General features: G+C 43.9%; 1 protein-coding gene across 1 annotated transcript in view; it reads left to right on the top strand.

The window, feature by feature from the left end:
- LOC115173726 (protein FAM135B) overlaps positions 1-20,391 on the top strand; it is a 52,567-nt gene that overhangs the window by 9,926 nt on the left and 22,250 nt on the right. The window contains exons 2-7 of the mRNA XM_029732073.1: positions 1,980-2,076; positions 5,818-5,897; positions 10,960-11,114; positions 14,176-14,246; positions 15,081-15,254; positions 15,656-15,788. Coding sequence (XP_029587933.1) covers positions 2,000-2,076; positions 5,818-5,897; positions 10,960-11,114; positions 14,176-14,246; positions 15,081-15,254; positions 15,656-15,788 — 690 coding nt within the window. The 5' untranslated portion in view covers positions 1,980-1,999. The remainder of the gene's footprint in view (positions 1-1,979; positions 2,077-5,817; positions 5,898-10,959; positions 11,115-14,175; positions 14,247-15,080; positions 15,255-15,655; positions 15,789-20,391) is intronic.

The raw sequence follows: 20,391 nt of genomic DNA, 5'->3' as shown, positions 1-20,391 counted from the left end.
TACAATACAACACGGATGTACAATACAACACTGATGTAGAATACAGCACTGATGTACAATACAGCACTGATGTAGAATACAGCACTGATGTACAATACAGCACTGATGTAGAATACAGCATACTTTACACAGCAGCACAATATCCTCCACATATTCTCTCTCCACCAACTGTTCGAGGCTGCTGGATCAAGGCTCTGTGTCAGGACAGGTCACTGTTAATATGACCCACAGACTGACGCAGCACAAACCTCAGTTCCCCATCATAACCTTTATTAAAGTAGCCAGTTTGGGCAGGGGGGTGTGTGCGTGCATGTGTGTGTGTGTGTGTGTGTGTGTGTGTGTGTGTGTGTGTGTGTGTGTGTGCCTGCCCCCTCACATGTTCACGTAACACAAGAAGTCATGTCAGCAGAAGGCAGCAATACTGTGTGACATATATCTTCCTTCCCTTTAGCTGGTTTTCAACAGCAATGCGATAATGGCCAACACAGTAGTGGAGAACGAGGCTTTGTTATTGTGTTTCTCTTGCTTACTTCTGCGTAGTTGCTTTACGCCGTCAAATTATTGTTATGATCTGTTATCCCTTTGTTTTGATGTGTCTGTGAAGCTAGAACAGTCTAAATGGGGGACAAACAGCTTTTTGCATCGTTTTTAGAAGTAGATTTTAATGCAGATCATGTCACATAGAAAATGTGATGCTTAGTTTACTGTCCTACAGGCATGGCTATGCTGTTGTTTCATTGGCTCAGTTGGTCGAGCATGGAGCTCACACTGTCAGGGTTGTGGGTTCCATTCCCGTGGCCATCTATATTTAAAATGTATCATCTGTTAAATGGCGTATAGTATTTGATTTGGTAGAGTTATTAAATGGGGATCAAACAAGCTCAATGATTAACTTTTGACTAACTGTGACTAGTTAGTAGAGGTTTTGCATGTCAGCCTCTGGGCTTTAAATCTGAATCAAAACAGGCAATAAACACAACGGCTACTAAGTTACTATAGTAATGCAGTGCGATACCAATCTTACCCATGCTATTGCTAACTACTTCTACTACTATCTTGATAAAAGGCGCTCATGAGAAGAAGGCTAGAAATCTTTATTCGTGACTGTGAAATACGTGGTTGTTTTAACGACGTAAGTCGAACGCACTGACTGTAAATCGCTCTGGAAGAGAGCGTCGGCTAAATGACTAACATGTACATGTAAATGTCTCAAAGAACACAGTCTTCAACATGATATCGTTATGATTAGAAAACACATTAAGAGGTGAATGGAGCGGACGGTTAGATTGTGAGTCAACACTTTCCATCCCATCAATTTATAACTGTTTTCTAAAACTTCCTCGCGGGTGTCTCTCTCTCCGTTCATCTCAGTGTTCCATGCTGAGGTTGAGGTGCAGTCTGTTGAGTGTTGACTCTGTGAATAAGCTTCCTGGGAGATGGAAGGACCAAGGCAAACGCTTCCTGAATGACTCATTGTTTGTCTAATTAGATACCATGGTGGAGGAGTGTGTGTGTGTGTGTGTGTGTGTGTGTGTGTGTGTGTGTGTGTGTGTGTGTGTGTGTGTAGAGGAGCTTCTATATCCAGTCTGGGGTTTCCTCCCTAAATGCCAGTGTGCTTCTCACTATGAGGCCTCCGAAGGTCAACAGAGTCACAGAAGCACTACAGTGAAGAAGACAAATGACAGTGTTCAATGATAACATGATAAATGTCATGGTTTGATTCTATTTTGATTCCTTGTGAAGGATTCCTTTTTTTGTTTTTTGTATGAAAGGATGCTTTGTTGGCCATGAATTCACTGATGTATCATGAAGGTGCTGCTGGCTTTGTCACTTCAGTCATAAAACAATTGGGGTAGTGCAATAGAGCATTTCCCAGTGTGTTCCTCACACTACAATACAGTATGCATCCAGATGTGTCTACTGTGACTTCCTTTTTACCCATCTCTTATTGGTTGATATATTCTCTTTCCTCTCTGCAGGGGATGACCTGGAACATATCATGTCTGAAGTACAGGGGACGTTGGAGTTTTCTATAGAGCTGAACAAGTTTCACAATGTGGATCTCTTCCAGAGAGGGTGAGTGTAATGGAGGTGGAACGGTGAACCACGCTCCTGTGATGAGTAAATTTGCCTTGAGACCTGAAGACTGCCCAAGCTAATCATTAGGCTTTAGCTCAGAGGGCTAAAACACTCCTGTGGCATGTAGGAAACTTGGGTTGAAACAGTCTCCACCTGTATCTCTGGCTGCTTCATACTTCATATTAATACCCACTGACAGTCTCCACCTGTATCTCTGGCTGCTTCATAGTTCATATTAATACCCACTGACAGTCTCCACCTGTATCTCTGGCTGCTTCATACTTCATATTAATACCCACTGACAGTCTCTACCTGTATCTCTGGCTGCTTCATAGTTCATATTAATACCCACTGACAGTCTCCACCTGTATCTCTGGCTGCTTCGTACTTCATATTAATACCCACTGACAGTCTCCACCTGTATCTCTGGCTGCTTCGTACTTCATATTAATACCCACTGACAGTCTCCACCTGTATCTCTGGCTGCTTCATACTTCATATTAATACCCACTGACAGCCACCACCTGTATCTCTGGCTGCTTCATACTTCATATTAATGATAAAACTGACAGTTATTATTTAGAAAAGTGTAATCTTTATGCCGTACAGTAGGATGTGTTTGAGGACAGATATGGGCCTGGTAGTACGCTACATTGGGAATGGGGTGCTATCTGGGACACAGACAGGAGGTAGTATAGGGTCATCTTTATGCCGTACAGATACAGTGTATCTGCTGAGAGATTATAACCGGGCATCGGGCTAGCCTGTGGGATGTTACTCTGGCTGACTGAATGGCCAGCTTTACCCAGATTAGATTTTCCTGGCTCCAAACAGGACAGGGAGGGCTTTAGCAAAATATAATCCTGCTTAGCTGAGCCTGAGTGCACTAATATATTTGTTCTTATGCATGTTTCCGCCCCAAACAGCAACAAGGAGGGAGTAGGTCTGATCGGAGGACAGAACAGAGGGAGAGAGAGTCAGAGACTCCTGTCCAAGTGACTGCTGGTGTAAAGAAAACACAGTCATTGGCTATTGTGAGATAAGGAGAAATGTACAATGAAAGACCTTTAGGTTAAATATCTATGCAAATCTTATATACAGCCCTGAAAAAGCTATTCCCATGTACGTTTTATACAAACCCTATAGAGGAGTAATTGCATTAAACGGAAGTCTATGTTTGATGTTTTAAACTAGGAGATGGTGATAAGAGCAGCGCAGACCTTTTAGTTGAGCTGAACAGATGGCGAATTAGTCGCGTCTAACGTTGCTCTTGATGCTCTAATCAGGTTTGATTGATAATCCTGTTTGTAGTTTCTAGGAGCATGTCCATTTGAAGTCCATTTGAAGAACTGGTTGCCAATACATATCCAGTGTGTGATACCCAGAATGCACTCTGCCAACCATGCAGCATCTGTTTCTGACGTACTAACTAGTACAATTAATGAATGTTTCCACTTTTGTTTTTATTGGAAACGTGTTCATATGTCAATGATGTAGTGCATATCAAGACAAACTACAGGTATACTGTATATCATCCACATCTCTTGCTTCTGTCTCTGTTATCTTTTTCCCACAATACACTCTGACTCTAACCATAACATGTTCTACAATGGGTTTCACACAGTCGTGCTGTGATCTGCTTGAACCTTTTTTGGAACCTCCAAAACCTTTTCCCTGCTTTTCACTGTCACGCCTCCGTTTCGCAGAGGCGGTCGCTTGCTAAAACCCTGATGATACCATGTCTGATGATACCACAGTCAATGTGGAGGCTATATACAGGGGGTACCGGTACAGAGTCAATGTGCAGGCTATATACAGGGGGTACCGGTACAGAGTCAATGTGGAGGCTATATACAGGGGGTACCGGTACAAAGTCAATGTGGAGGCTATATACAGGGTATTACGGTACAGAGTCAATGTGGAGGCTATATACAGGGTATTACGGTACAGAGTCAATGTGGAGGCTATATACAGGGGGTACCGGTACAGAGTCAATGTGGAGGCTATATACAGGGGGTACCGGTACAGAGTCAATGTGGAGGCTATATACAGGGGGTACCGGTACAGAGTCAATGTGGAGGCTATATACAGGGGGTACCGGTACAGAGTCAATGTGCAGGCTATATACAGGGGGTACCGGTACAGAGTCAATGTGGAGGCTATATACAGGGGGTACCGGTACAGAGTCAATGTGCAGGCTATATACAGGGGGTACCGGTACAGAGTCAATGTGGAGGCTATATACAGGGGGTACCGGTACAGAGTCAATGTGGAGGCTATATACAGGGGGTACCAGTACAGAGTCAATGTGGAGGCTATATACAGGGGGTACCAGTACCAGTACAGAGTCAATGTGGAGACTATATACAGGGGGTACCAGTACAGAGTCAATGTGCGGGGGCACAGGTTAGTCGAGGTAATTGAGGTAATATGTATATGTAGGTAGAGGTAAATTGACCATGCAAAGATAATAAACAGAGAGTAGCAGCAGCGTAAAAGAGGACTCTGGGTAGCCCTTTGATTAGCTGTTCAGGAGTCTTATGGCTTGGGGGTAGAAGCTGTTAAGGAGCCTTTTGGACCTAGACTTTGCGCTCCGGTACCGCTTGCCGTGCGGTAGCAGAGAGAACAGTCTATGACTAGGGTGGCAGGAGTCTGACAATTTTTAGGGCCTTCCTCTGACACCGCCTGGTATAGAGGACCTGGATGGCGGGAAGCTTGGCCCCAGTGATGTACTGGGCCGTCCGCACTACTCTCTGTAGTTCCTTGTGGTCAAAGGCCTTAGCTTAGTGATGAGCTTGGAGGGCACTATGGTGTTGAACAATGAGCTGTAGTCAATGAACAGCATTCTCACATAGGTGTTCCTTTTGTCCAGGTGGGAAACGGCAGTGTGGAGTGCAATTGCAGGGGACACAATGTGTTTTTACACAGAACCACATCCATTCATACTCCAATACTGAAAGTGATCTTTGAAAGATGCGTGTTTCACTGCACTTTTCATACCCATATCTTTTTGTACGAAGGACTGCTGTATGTCAGCATTTGCAGGATGATAATAGTATGCATGAGGCAATTCCAAATGATAGTATTAGGGATGTAGTATCAGTTTTATCAGCTATTGTTCAGAGCTCTGCTACTGTTGATCTTCAAGCACAGACAGCAGCAGACTCCACTGAATGGATGTGCATTACGATGAGTCATTTCTTATTTATTTGCCATTTTATCCCGTCCTCGTTAATAATTAAGGTAAATTTGTACAATTCCTTAGCAGCTGTGTTTAACATGACAGTGCTAGCCCCGGGTCTGATGTCATGGAAAGCGGCAGTTCTTTCCACTCCATTATGGCCATTGATTTCATATGCTATAGTATGTGTGTGGTATGTGTAGTGATGCGTCGCACCGGCATGTGTGTATTAGCTATTTGCAGATGCCGTATCTTAATTTGATCATTCTGTCGTTGCAGGAATTTTCCTGCACGGCAGGAAATGCAAACTTGTAGTATATTTGAGGTTTACAAAGGCTTCTAAAGTTTGTAATTTCCACTTTAAAATGTCAGACTTGATTTGCCCTAATTAAAAAAATGGATCGACCCCTACAAAAGATTCCCATGAATTATAATCCACATAATAATTCACAGTTCCTGTTGCTGCAGGTATATTGTTCTGCAGTAGCGAACTGGCTCAAATGAATATCCTACATCTGTGTAATAACTGAATGTATTGTATTGTTTTCTCCCTCCAGATTCTACCAGGTCCGAGCAGGGCTGAAGGTCTCTCCTCGTGTACCACACAGGTTGATAGCAACAACACCAGGGAATACAGGTAATGTTTTCACATTGAGTTAAATCTGAATAACGGGAGTTTTTAATGGATCGTTTGAACTTTGAAGCAGCGGTATGTTTTCCATTTGCCGTAGATTGGGCCAGGAGTTTTTTCCTGAGCAGGTTCTGGCCAGGTCATGCTGAAAGATACCATAGATGCCATAGAACAGTTTCTTAGTTTTACAGATGCTAATTCCCACGCAAATGTGTCTCACTGATTCCAGCAATGGGTAGGTGGGCAAGACCCAGACCAGCTTGTAGCATACCGAGACTTCTATACAGGTAGTTTGAGTTCATGCATAACATGCCAGTGGTTGGGACACTGTGTCTATGAGGTCTGTTAGGCCAGGGACTGTTGTGGGTTGAGTGTGAGATGATAATGCTTGTCTGACAGGGAGAATGTTCTGGTTACCCTGCTACATGATTACGATCATCTTCTGTGATCCACATTCTTAGCCCCGATGTCACACATGCTGAAGTACAGTTTCCTTTGATGTTTCTGAAAACAACACCTGCTTTTTATTGCATTTGGCCACTGAAACTATAGTATATGGGAACAGCAGTGTGTAGGTGGTGTGCTGTGTTGGAGCCTTGGTCTTGACTTTTTATCAGGGGGCTCAACGTTTTGGAGGAATGAAGTCTGTACCACATGCTAGCTGTGTGTATGGCCCATATTATTCATGTTTCTGATGTGTTATACCATCTGGTTAGGCCTCATACAACAGGCCACCATTAGCACCTAACTATGGGTGCTTCAGGGTTGCATAATGTGCAGGAATCGGAGACAGCCATGAAAACTGCCTATCTTTGTCTTAGAGATGTGAAACTAAAAGGTTTATTGAACATCATTGTGTTGACTAACGATTTAAACAGTGCACGTGTCTCAGCTGGCTTTAATACATGAAAATGAACTTGTATCACATTGAGTTTTGATATAGACTTTGCATGTTCTGAAAGTAGTCCCTCTCTTCTGGAGAAGATACAGTCCCACAGAAAGAGACGGGACAAAGTGCCCATTGCCACCGAGTGTCTCCTGCCTGTTTTACATTGTCTCAAGCAATCGGTTTAGGGGTGTGAACGTGTTCACAAGAAGATCAAAGGATTTTGTTGTAACATGACAGAGTTAAATGACAAGAGTTAAACCAGAGGAAAGCTGGCATTGGACGCACCAAAAGAGAAGTAAGAGTGTGTTACTTCCAGCTGAACGCTTCCTCTCGTGTTCCCTGTTTAGTAGTAATACGCCTTGTTGTTATTGGTGGAGAGTGTTTTCTTCTCTCTCTGTGAGGAAATGTGAAAGTCAGGCTGATGAATCTGGCTTAAGTGCATGATGCGGTTTTACCCTTTGTGGTGCATTACAACTACACTTTTGTTGACTTCAGTGGCCGTTACTAAATGTTAGCGTTGAGAATATATGTTCTCGGTGCGCAAGACTGTTCCAGTAGGCCGGGCTGACACACGCTGTCATTGTCCTGTACTGTAGTCCCGTCGGCATTAGCAGACAGATCTGGTCCCCTGGATAAGCAGGAAGCCATATCCCAGGCGTCTCTGATTTGCTGTAATAAAAAATCTATTATTAGTTCATTATGATTGGAACAGGATGCAGGGAGCAGTGTGTGTGTGTGTGGGTAAGTGTGTGCATGGTCCGGGCTGCAAAAGCCCTTCGTTGTGTTGGTCTGACCCTGACATTGAGATGTGACACTCAGGCATTTCCTCAGACCCTCCAGCCACCTGCTCCTAGCCTCCTACTGACTCTAATAATCTGGATGTCACTCTGACCTATGTGGGGAAGTCAGGGAGGGATTGATCAGACCAATGTGACCTGTTGTATGGTGGAGCTTCACATGGTGCTATGCAGTATAAAACGGCATAGTATTTTACTGTATCAATTTGTAAGGTACAGAGCAGTATATAATGAGAGGTTAGCTGCATATTTAACTACAGTATGCATTAGATCCCTTATATGATTGGATAGGAGAACTGCGTAGAGTGGAGGGCATCAACTTGAACGACTTTGCATCATTTAGCTCCCATAATATGATTAGGTCGTTGTAGATAATGTTTAGTTTATTGTCCATAATATGTTCACTTTCAGCAATAATAGGTTGTAGTGATTATCTCTGCACTGCCAGATGATAACATCAGCAAATCATTTGCTGTAGTGCAGAATATTCATATAGCCTAGCCTAGTATCAGGATTCCCTGCACACACACAGTGCAGCAGTGCCATAGTATCTATACACAGTGAGTGTCGCTAGCTACATTGCAGCAATTGGAACGTACAGTAACATTACAGTATGTATCCATATTCTAATTGGAGGGCTTAGCCGCAGTCCCCTTCCACATCTCCCTCCCCTCTCCTGCAGCTCCTCCTCTACAAGGTCACGTATTACAGCCAAAAGCCTCGCAGACAGACAGGACAGACAGGGCTCCCAGACATAAATTCACCAGCCAATGACACGCTCCGTTCCAGCCAGCCAGGACAAAGACATTTATCAACAACAGAGACTTGGGAAATGATCCACCCAGAGTACTGTGGGAAATGAAAGAGTTGTGTACTTGACATTTCAAGCAAAGAAACGAAAGGTGTGACGGATTGTCTCGCTTCTGAAGAAGCCCAGCCATTTAATGACTGTGGTTCATACAGACAAACATTGTGCTGTGTTAAGTCAGGATGGTGTTATATGAATTAGCTTAGCATTTACTGTTCTGCTGCCTTCTTACAGTAGCTTAACTATAAAGGTATTATGACACACAAACAGTAGGAGAATATCTGAGAAAGCGTGAGAGAGAGAGAGGATAGGGACTAGAGAGAGAAAAAAAGAGGGTAGAAGGTACGAAAGAGAGAGAGAGAAAGAGAGATTGAGGAGGGAGAGAGTGAGAGATTGAGAGAGAAAGAGAGCGAGAGAGAGAAAGAGAGAGCGAGAGAGAAAGCGAGTGAGGAGGAAGAGAGAGAGATTGAGAGAGAAAGAGAGCGAGAGAGAGAGAAAGAGAGAGAGCAAGAGAGAGAGAGGGAAAGAAAGAGAAAGAGAGAGAGAGAGAGACAAGGGCAACCAGTGAAGAACAAACACCATTGTAAATACAACCCATATTTATTTATTTTCCCTTTTGTACTTTAACTATTTGCACATCGCTACAACACGGTATATAGACATAATATGACATTTGAAATGATTTTATTATTTTGGAATTTGTGTGAGTGTTTATTTCACTTTTGTTTATCGATTTCACTTGCTTTGGCAATGTAAATGTATGTTTCCCATGGCAATAAAGCCCCTTGATTTGAATTGAATTGAGAGCGAGAGAAAAGAAAGAGATAGTGAGTGTATGTGCAGCAGTTAGCAGGTTACTTCTGGTGCAGAGGTACAGTGGTTGAAGGCTTAAAGTTGGAGGGTCTAACATTATGTGAAAACTCCCTAACACCTGTAACTCCTGTATATTGCTTTTGAACATGAACGCTTTGATTGCATACTTTAAATCACATGCAGTGTCAGACTGTGTAAATGAAGTACAGTATTTTGATTGATAACTTGATTAGTACCTCAGTATCACAAGGAGTCTCAGTGAAGCCTCTTTAATGCCTTGCTAGTTCCACTCCCTCTCTCCCTCTATCCCTCTCTCCCTCTATCCCTCTCTCCCTCTATCCCTCTCTCCCTCTCTCTCTCTCTCTCTCTCTCCCTCTCTCTCTCTCCCTCTCTCTCTCTCCCTCTCTCCCTCTATCCCTCTCTCCCTCTCTCCCTCTCTCCCTCTCTCCCTGTAGAGCAGAACTAGAGATGCCATGTTTTTAGATTGGCCTGGAGCACTGAGCATTCACCCTCATGAACCCTCATACAGACTGTTCATCTGTAATAGCCAGGCTATGATTGGTTTGGAATTAAATAAGACTATTTGCACTTGCAGTATCACATCATGCTGCCAAAACACAACATTCTTTCACTAAATCTACATTTTGTACAAAATAGTCTGCCACTCGTGCTGGTTGAAGCGACTGTTCTTTCTGGAGAGGGCTGCCGAGAGAGGGAGAGAAGTGGAGAACAGAGAGAAGAAACAGAGGAACCGAGGGAGAGAGAGAGAGAGAAAGAGAGGAGGGGGTGTAGAGTGCATGTTGAGGTAGATAAAAGGAGAGCACCTCAGTGGGATGCTTCCTTCAAAGGCCTATCACAGCTGCACATCCAGCAGCCGGATGCAGACAGCTGCTTCCTCACATCTACTTTTCAGAAACAAGCAGAAAACACCACTGACTATATAGAGGTTTAATGGAAAACCATTTATTTTGATATCCAGAGAAATGTCAGATTGTATATTTATCCGTTCAGCTATGCATAGTCACTGCTTCTGAGTCTCAGTTATGAGGAGGACATGAGATGACCTGTGATGGGAAAGTTGATGTGTTCGTCATGTATGATGATAATCAGGGCCGTCTCTAGGCTTTGGGGGCCCGAAGCGAGATCTGGTTGGGGGGCCCCACCACCTCGCTTCTAAAACCTTTTAAATTATTTTCCTGCAATTTTGCCATGGGCAGAGAGACCATTTTGCAGTTTTAATTAAAACAAATTTCATGCAATTCTACTAATTTTGCCATGGGCAGAGAGAGCATTTTGCAGTTTTAATTAAAACTAATTTCATGCAATTCTACTAATTTTGCCATGGGCAGAGAGAGCATGTTTTAAAAAAAGCCTGTTTTAAAACCCTGCAATTTTGCCATGACTTAAACCAGGTTCATGTGATATCTGAGTGAGAGTGACTAACAAAATCAATGTGGGCTCCTGGGCACGTGCCTTGCTTGCCCGGTAAGTAATTCAGTAATTCAGCCCTGATTACTACAAGGTTTAGATGGCTGGCTAGACTAACTTACCGAGCAATCTAAAAAATGTGAGTGACTGTCAGTGACTGACATAACAAGATAAAAAATGCTGATGCACAACCGAATGTCATAACTGCACCTTGTGTATTCTACTATTCCAACTCTCAACAGTAAATTGAGACCCCCAGCTGACTCTCAAAAAACGTAGCGCCTCGATGATGACGAGGGTACTGCTGATGCTCTCTGCCCTCCCTCCCCCCAGGTGACTGTAGTTTCAGCTCTGCGGGGGTCCATGATGGGGTCCATGAGGACACTACGGTGTTCAGTCGGATCTTCCAGATACTCTACCGGAACGAAGAGGTCAACGTCAATGACCGCATGCTCTTCAAGGTCCACCTGTTGCTGGACGGGGAGAGGGTAAGACACACACACAAACACACACACACACACAATCACACCCACCAGCTCAATTTAACCACTTTAACCAGTTTATTTCCAAAACGCTACATCCACCAATTTTTCACATTTGTGTTTTTTCCTCAGAAATGATACCTTATGGGTACCTTCATATGTGTGTGTCAAATATTACTGTTCGCAGGTTTTTAATTCAGCAACAAAAAAAGCAAAACACTATACATCCATTGTTTAGCTGGAATGGAATGTTTGCATATTGGACTGTGCTACAGCGCTTTCGGAAAGTATTCAGACCCCTTGACTTTTTCCACATTTTGTTACGTTACAACTTTATTCAAAAATGTATTAAAAAAAAAATCCTCGTCAGTCTACACACAGTGCCCCATAATGACAAAGCAAAAACATGTTTTTGGAAATGTTTGCTAATAAAAAAACAGAAATATCACATTTACATAAGTATTCAGACCCTTTACTCAGTACTTTGTTGAAACACCTTTGGCAGCGATTACATCCTTGAGTCTTCTTGGGGACAACTGTCCTTCTGGAAGGTTCTCCCATCTCCACAGAGGAACTCTAGAGCACTGTCAGAGTGACCATCGGGTTCTTGGTCACCTCCCTAACCAAGGGCCTTCTCCCCCAATTGCTCAGTTTGGCCGAGTGGCCAGCTCTAGGAAGAATCCTGGTGGTTCCAAACATTTTCAATTTAAGAATGATGGAGGCCACTGTGTTCTTGGGGAACTTCTATGCTGGAGAAGTTTTTTGTACCCTTCCCCAGATCTGTGCCTCGACACAATCTTGTTTCGGTGGCCTACGGACAGTTCCTTCGACCTCATGTCTTGGTTTTTGCTCTGACATTCACTGTCAACTTATATAGACCAGGTGTGTGCCTTTCCAAATAATGTCCAATCAATTTAATTCACCACAACTCAAGGATGATTCATGGAAACAGGATGCATCTGAGCGCCATTTCGAGTCTCATAGCAAAGGGTCTGAATACTTATGTAAATAAGATATTTTTGTTTTTTATTTGTAATAAATTAGCAAAAAATTCTAAAAACATGTTTTTGCTTTGTCATTATGGGGTATTGTGTGTAGACTGATGAGGATTTTTTTTAAACGTAATCTATTTTAATATAAGCCTGTAACTTAGGGGTCTGAATACTTTGCGAATGCACTGCTCAGGTATCTTACCTACAATCTAACCTACAGAGTGAAACAGGAACCCTGGTTCAGTCAGAATCATCAGCTTATTGGCTACATGGCAGGTCAACTCCTAACTGATTTATTTCATGTCGGCTACCTACCTTTGAGGTCTCCTAAATTTAGCTTTTTTCATTAAATGTATGACACATTATTTATGCAAAGGTGGTGAGAGAGAGGCTGTGGGCTGGAACGTAGATCAGATTTCAGACATCCCCTCTTCTCATTATCCTTCCAGAGGTTAACTCATTTTCTCTCTCTGTCTATCACTCTCCCTTACTCCCTTTCCCTCTCCCCTTCTACCCCCCGCTCTCTCTCCCTCCCTCTCATTCCTCTCTTTCCCCCCTCTCTCTCTCTCTTTCCCCCTCTCTCCCTTTCCCTCTCCCCCCTCTCCTCTCCTCCACCCCTCTCTCTCACACTCCTTCTCTATCTCTCAGTATATCTCTCTCCTTCCCTCTTCTTCCGTCAGACTCTGATAAGAAGGACAAAATAGAACTCGATTTCCCCAGTGTGTATGTTTATCCAATCAGAATATCAATAGGATTTGACAATGCTGTTTGTTCTGCTACACAGAGCATGTTGTGTATTTGTGTGTGTGTGTTTGTGTTTGTTTGTGTGTGTGTGTGTGTGTGTGTGTGTGTGTGTGTGTGTGTGTGTGTGTGTGTGTGTGTGTGTGTGTGTGTGTGTGTGTGTGTGTGTGTGTGTGTGTGTGTGTGTAAGTGTGTGTGTGTGCTTGCTGTAGAGAGATAACAACAAAGAGAGTGAGACGAGAGAGAGAGGGGCAGAGAGAGAGCGTGAGAGAGAAGGGGAGAGAGTGCGCGATAGAGGAGACAGAGGGGGAGAGAGAGAGAAGAGATAGAGAAGAGAGGGAGGGGGAGGAGAGGAAGAGAAGAGAGAGGGAGAGAGAGTGGGAGAGGAGAGAGAGTGAGAGAGAGGACAGAGAGGGGTAGAGAGAGAGAGCGAGAGAGAGGGGAGAGAGAGTGAGAGAGAGGAGAGAGGGGGAGTGAGAGAGAGAAAAGAGAGAGAATGAGAGAGAGAGGGGGTTAGAGGAGAGAGAACAATTACATAATGGACCGGAGAGAGAGAGGAGAGAGTGAGGGAGAGAGGAGAGAGAGAGTGAGATAGAGGAGAAAGAGTGGGACAGGGAGAGGAGAGAGTGAGAGAGGAGAGAGAGGGGGAGAGAGAGTGTGAGAGAGGACAGAGATAGGAGAGAGAGAGAGAGAGTGAGAGAGAAAGAGAGAGGGAGAGAGAGAGGAGATAGAGAGAGGAGAGAGAGTGAGAGAAGAGAGAGGGGAGAGAGAGTCAGAGAGAGGAGATAGAGGGGCAGAGAGAGAGCGAGAGAGAGGAGAGGGAGGGGAGAGAGAATGAGAGAGAGAGAGGAGAGACTGGGAGAGAGAGAGAGAGAGAGAGAGAGAGAAGTAGGGTGTGTGAAAATAAATGAGAGATACAGTAGGGAGAGATACAGTAGGGAGAGATTTCTTCCAAATGATTCTTAATTTCTCTCAACGGCGTACTCTTTAGTAGTGCATGGCTTTTTTGTTTTCCACTGCTTTATTCAAATAGGGTTCAATTGATTACCCTATCCCAAATCCAACTACCTGCCTTTTACCTTCATCATGATACGAACAATACTGTTCAGTCTACAGTGTAACCAGACAGAAGACACAGTAGAGAAACTAATGCCAATGCTACACACACATTAACAGCTGCTCAGGGTTTAATGTCTCACGATAGTATTGTTACACTGGTATGGATTTACAACATTCGTTTTTTATACCCATTGAATTTCATTGCTGATTTGTCTTATTCTGGTTGATAGAGTCTTGTTGATTTTGTGACTGTGCCTGTGTTTCTGTTCTCACAGGTGGAAGAGGCTCTGAGTGAAGTGGACTTTCAGTTGAAGCTGGACCTTCACTTCACAGACAACGAGCAACAGTATGTTAAACACTCGGTTTTCTCTGGCACTTTTCTTTTCACTTTCTCCCCATCTCTCCTCCTTTCCCCCCTCCCCTATCTGTCCTGTCAGTACTGAGAGGCCCTCAGTTAGTAGTGCTGAGGCCCAGGTCTTAATGATGTCCTGCCAGTGAAAAGCCTCTGGCTCTAACAGACTGACAGACTGCACTGTCATGAAAAAAAACACTTCTTTACCCACATCTCTGTGCAGACTTGCATACGTGTGTACATTTGTGTGTGTGTGTGTGTGTGTGTGTGTGTGTGTGTGTGTGTGTGTGTGTGTGTGTGTGTGTGTGTGTGTGTGTGTGTGTGTGTGTGAAATGAAGGATGAGTTCGTGTTGGATACTGTCACTCCAACGTCTGCGTGTTTGTGCTGTGGCTGCTCAGTAGCTCAATAGTTACTGTAGGCCACAGACATCTGTATATGTGACAGGTGATAGATGACTTGTAATGTGTCCTGGAGGCCTCATTAAACATCCCATTTGGAGCGCTTACAACTTCTCAGACTTTGCTGCTCAGAACTTATGGTGTTAGTGTGTGAAGAATATTACCAAGTTCAAGTTTCAACTTTATTGCCCCAGAGGGAGATTCGTTTTTTTTTTACCACACTGGTGTGCTTTCTTGAAATGTCTCTTGTCCTAGCTGGATGATAACCCATTACATGATGTCCTTTTAAATGGGTAATAGTTTGAACAATGTATTTTAAACTGGCATTCACTGTCTTTGGCATGATGTTGTAACTGTATACTGTTCTGGCATGACCTCTCTCTGCTGTTGTTCTCAGGCGGGGTTAGACGCTAACTGTGTTGTCTTTAGGTTAGGGGACATCGTGACAGTCCCAGTGATCAGCAGTAGAACCCTGGGTCTCCACTTCCACCCCAGGAGAGGTCTCCACCACCATGTACCTGTCATGTTTGACTACTTCCACCTGTCCGTCGTCTCTGTCTCCATACACGCATCCTTGGTGGCCTTACATCAACCACTCATCAGGTAATACTGCGTGTGTGTCTTTGTGTGTGTGCATGTCTATGCAAACATGCATGCCTGTGTGTGTGTGTGTGTGTGTGTGTGTGTGTGTGTGTGTGTGTGTGTGTGTGTGTGTGTGTGTGTGTGTGTGTGTGTGTGTACATGTCACACTGATGATCACTTCTTAGCTGTCACACCACGTATCTTCTCTCCTGTTAGAATGGGTTTAGTTTAGCAACCTGCTCTGAGACTGCATCCACTGGCTTGCTACTTGAAGAAGTTGTTTTTCAAACACTTGATGAATCTACTTGCCAATATCTTAACCTGAATGTTCAGCCATTCTTCTCCCTGATTACACCAGAACTCTATTGATTACATAAGGACTTACTGCTCTTCTCTCTCTCTCTCTCTCTCTCTCTCCATAGTTTTGCCCATACAGGGAAGGGTTCCTGGCTGGGAAAGGGCTCCTCAGAGAACGGTACTGACCCGTCAGCCATGGGGGTGTCCATGGAGAACCTGATGTTCGGGGCTGGATACTGCAAACCTGTCATCACAGAGGTACAGTCAAATCAAGTCAAACTGCATGAGCACAAGGTATCTCAATAAACCTTACAGAGGACAGTAACTGATCAACCCAAACAAGCCTAGTCCTTGACTTTAAATAATACTCAAATGGCAATCTGAATCTGGGAAAGTGGCCCACAGAGTTCACACTGAAGATGAGAGCCAAGAGACAGAAAAACTGAATCAAAGCTATCTCCCTCCCTCCCTCCCTCCACTATTGTAAGGACGGGTCATCAGTCAGGTCCCTCTAGAAGTATTAGAGACAGTTTTAGTCCCCCACATGGACCACATCACTTCCTATTAATGTCTCATTAACCCACGTGGCCAGACCAGGCTCGCAGGACACTGAGGCTGCGCCCCTATTAATGTCTCATTAACCCACGTGGTCAGACCAGGCTCGCAGGACACTGAGGCTGCGCCCCTATTAATGTCTCATTAACCCACGTGGTCAGACCAGGCTCGCAGGACACTGAGGCTGCGCCCCTATTAATGTCTCATTAACCCACGTGGCCAGACCAGGCTCGCAGGACACTGAGGCTGCGTCCCTATTAATGTCTCATTAACCCACGTGGCCAGACCAGGCTCGCAGGACACTGAGGCTGTGTCCCTAATAATGTCTCATTAACCCACGTGGCCAGACCAGGTTCGCAGGACCCTGAGGCTGCCTTCCTATTAATGTCTCATTAACCCACGTGGCCAGACCAGGCTCGCAGGACACTGAGGCTGCGTCCCTATTAATGTCTCATTAACCCACGTGGCCAGACCAGGCTCGCAGGACACTGAGGCTGCGTCCCTATTAATGTCTCATTAACCCATGTGGCCAGTCCAGGCTCGCAGGACACTGAGGCTGCATTTAAAGAACACCTTATTCTTTACATAGTGCTCTACTTTGGACCGGAACCAAAGACGCTGTTCAAAAGCAGTGCATTTTGGGGGTGCCATTTCGGACACGGCCCGAGGCTAGCAGGACACTGAGACAGGCTGAGCTACTGTGGCCTGGCGTCTGGAGGAGAAACTACTGCAGCTCTCAGTCACAGGAGGTTGGTGGTACCTTAATTGGGGAGGACGAGCTCGTGGTAATGGCCGGAGTGGAATCAGTGGAATGGTATCTCATACATCAAACACATAGTTTCCAGCTGTTTGATGCCGTTCCATTTGCTCCGCTCAAGCCATTATGATGAGCCGTCCTCCCATCAGCAGCCTCCTCTGCTCTCAGTAGTAATTATGTTGTAATAAGGGTTCTCATCTGCCTACATCTGGACTACAAGGCTAAGAATAATAGTAGCCACTAGGGATGGATTCTACATGTGAAGGTCTGAGAGCTGTGGGAAGTCAGAGAAAGTGCTTCGCTGGATGCATCAACCACAGACACCACTCTGTGAGGGTGTGTGTTTGAGGTGTGTGTTTGTAAAAGTGTGTGTGAGGGTGTGTGTGTGTGAGTGATAACTATATGGTAGTCCACCTCCAGCAGAGAAGCTATTTTTCATTAGTCTTATCCAGCGTAGGTTGCTACTGTGATCACAAAAGCTGTTGCTCACACCAACATGTGCCTCATACACACATCCTGATCCAGCCCTTTGGCCCTGTGGACAGATGTCACAGACTGAGCACTAAATCTTAATGAGATTGTTGCTATGAGGTTGTCCCCCTCATAGCCCCTCCTCTCGGTTTGGCCCCCTTGTTCATGGGTTACACACGCACACATACACACCGGGCTCGGCCCCCCGTTCCTGGGTTTTATACAGCGCCTCCAACAGGGAGCTTTAATAAGCACTGCATTTAGCCGGGCGGGGGGCGCTGTTTGATCCCCGTAATGAGTTCTCCAACCGCCACGTAGCTTACCTGCAGGAGGTGTGTGTGTGTGTGTGTGTGTGTGTGTGTGCGTGCGTGCGTGCGTGCGTGCGTGTGTGTGTGAGTGCCATCCTTCTCTCCCTTTCTCCTCTCTTCCACCCCTTATTTATGTAAGGCTTTCTACCTGGAGGGTGTAAGCACATTTTTAGCACTACCCTATTTATACTGCGGCAGCTTTTCAACACACTCTCTTTATTCATTATTAAGAGTGTTGTCGTTGCACAATCTGGACACGTGTCGTTGGAAAATTCTGTTGATGTCAGCTGAATTATAGTGGCGCTGCCTCTTGTGGTGGGCCGAACATGGATGTTGACGTTCTTTACACCTTTCACATTTCCTCATTGGTATAAAAATGTGTATCTCAGAAATATCAGAGTGAGATACTCGTCTTGGACCCTCGTGGGGATGTTGAGAATGTCAGGTACCACTGCAAGAGCAAGAAGCAAGATACCTTCAGATACTGAAAGCACATAGTCTCAGGCCTTTTCGAGAGAGAGGCCTGTCCTGATATTTTACCAGCCTGCCTGTCTGACAAGCTGCTGGCTTGTCCCCTGTTCCTGTTGTACGTAGATGTAGAGTGAGCCATAGAAATATAATTACTAGATCAGGAATTCCCATTCATGTCAATGTTTTGTAACTCTTGAGTTCTATTTCTATCGGAGCAGATGGACCCCCTGTAACTGCGCATCCCACGGTGCACTGCAGCAGGCATCAGATCCAGCATGTAACCTGTGTACTCAGCCTTGTGTTCCTGGAACAGACTGTCAGCTTCGCACGTGGCTGCTGCTGACCATTAGGACTTAAGAAGACTGTAATACAGTATCCAAAGAAGGTTATTTCGCATAAGAAGAAATATACTGTATTTACACAAAGATTGCCTCGGCCCCTCCTGCTTGGTAAGCTACTCTGGCACCCCAAGCCCCCTGGTAGATATACACTGCACAAGGCAGACTTCCTCTCTGGGTGGAAAGCAATGACGACGTGGACAAAGGTTTGCTCCAAAAGATCTGACTCCGCCCATGTACATGCTCAGATGTCGATGGATGGAGTGAAGTGTGTAGAGACTCTTAGACTTCAAGTTGGGTAGGGGTTGAACAGAACACAACTCATCTGTTGTCAGTGAAGAAAAATAGTTTTGCTTTGTGGGGGAGGGGGATAATGACTGCGTTCATAGTGACAGAAATAGCTATTTTTCATTTTTACCCCTGGAGGTGTTTCATGTCACAACGCCCATATCCCAGTATGCCACTATGAAGGTAAAAGGAATTATGAAAGTAAAGATACAGATGTTCCTTCCTGGTTGTGGAGGATCCAGAAGTATTATCTGTTATTACAGAGCAGAGTAGAGCGATGATGATAGGGCACTGCGCTTTACTGCCCCAAGGTAAATTATAGTGCACACTCACATACACCAGTATTACATGTCTTTAAAACACATACACCAGTATTACATGCCTTTAAAACACATACACCAGTATTACATGCCTTTAAAACACATACACCAGTATTACATGCCTTTAAAACACATACACCAGTATTACATGTCTTTGAAACACATACACCAGTATTACATGCCTTTAAAACACATACACCAGTATTACATGCCTTTAAAACACATACACCAGTATTACATGTCTTTAAAACTAAAACACATACACCAGTATTACATGCCTTTAAAACACATACACCAGTATTACATGTCTTTAAAACTAAAACACATACACCAGTATTACATGTCTTTAAAACACATACACCAGTATTACATGTCTTTAAAACACATACACCAGCATTACATGCCTTTAAAACACATACACCAGTATTACATGCCTTTAAAACACATACACCAGTATTACATGCCTTTAAAACACATACACCAGTATTACATGCCTTTAAAACACATACACCAGTATTACATGTCTTTAAAACACATACACCAGTATTACATGTCTTTAAAACTAAAACACATTCACCAGTATTACATGTCTTTAAAACTAAAACACATACACCAGTATTACATGCCTTTAAAACACATACACCAGTATTACATGCCTTTAAAACACATACACCAGTATTACATGTCTTTAAAACACACACACCAGTATTACATGCCTTTAAAACACATACACCAGTATTACATGCCTTTAAAACACATACACCAGTATTACATGTCTTTAAAACACATACACCAGTATTACATGCCTTTAAAACACACACACCAGTATTACATGCCTTTAAAACACATACACCAGTATTACATGCCTTTAAAACACACACACCAGTATTACATGTCTTTAAAACACACACACCAGTATTACATGCCTTTAAAACACATACACCAGTATTACATGCCTTTAAAACACACACACCAGTATTACATGCCTTTAAAACACATACACCAGTATTACATGCCTTTAAAACACATACACCAGTATTACATGCCTTTAAAACACATACACCAGTATTACATGTCTTTAAAACTTAAACACATACACCAGTATTACATGTCTTTAAAACTAAAACACATACACCAGTATTACATGCCTTTAAAACACATACACCAGTATTACATGCCTTTAAAACACATACACCAGTATTACATGTCTTTAAAACTAAAACACATACACCAGTATTACATGCCTTTAAAACAATACACCAGTATTACATGCCTTTAAAACACATCCACCAGTATTACATGTCTTTAAAACTAACACACATACACAGACATTATCGAATCATACACCAGCAA

This window comes from Salmo trutta, chromosome 34 (genome assembly GCF_901001165.1).
Source record: "Salmo trutta chromosome 34, fSalTru1.1, whole genome shotgun sequence".
Lineage (NCBI taxonomy): Eukaryota > Metazoa > Chordata > Actinopteri > Salmoniformes > Salmonidae > Salmo > Salmo trutta.
The sequence above is the reverse complement of the archived record's forward strand: the minus strand, read 5'-3'. Positions and strand labels throughout refer to the sequence as shown.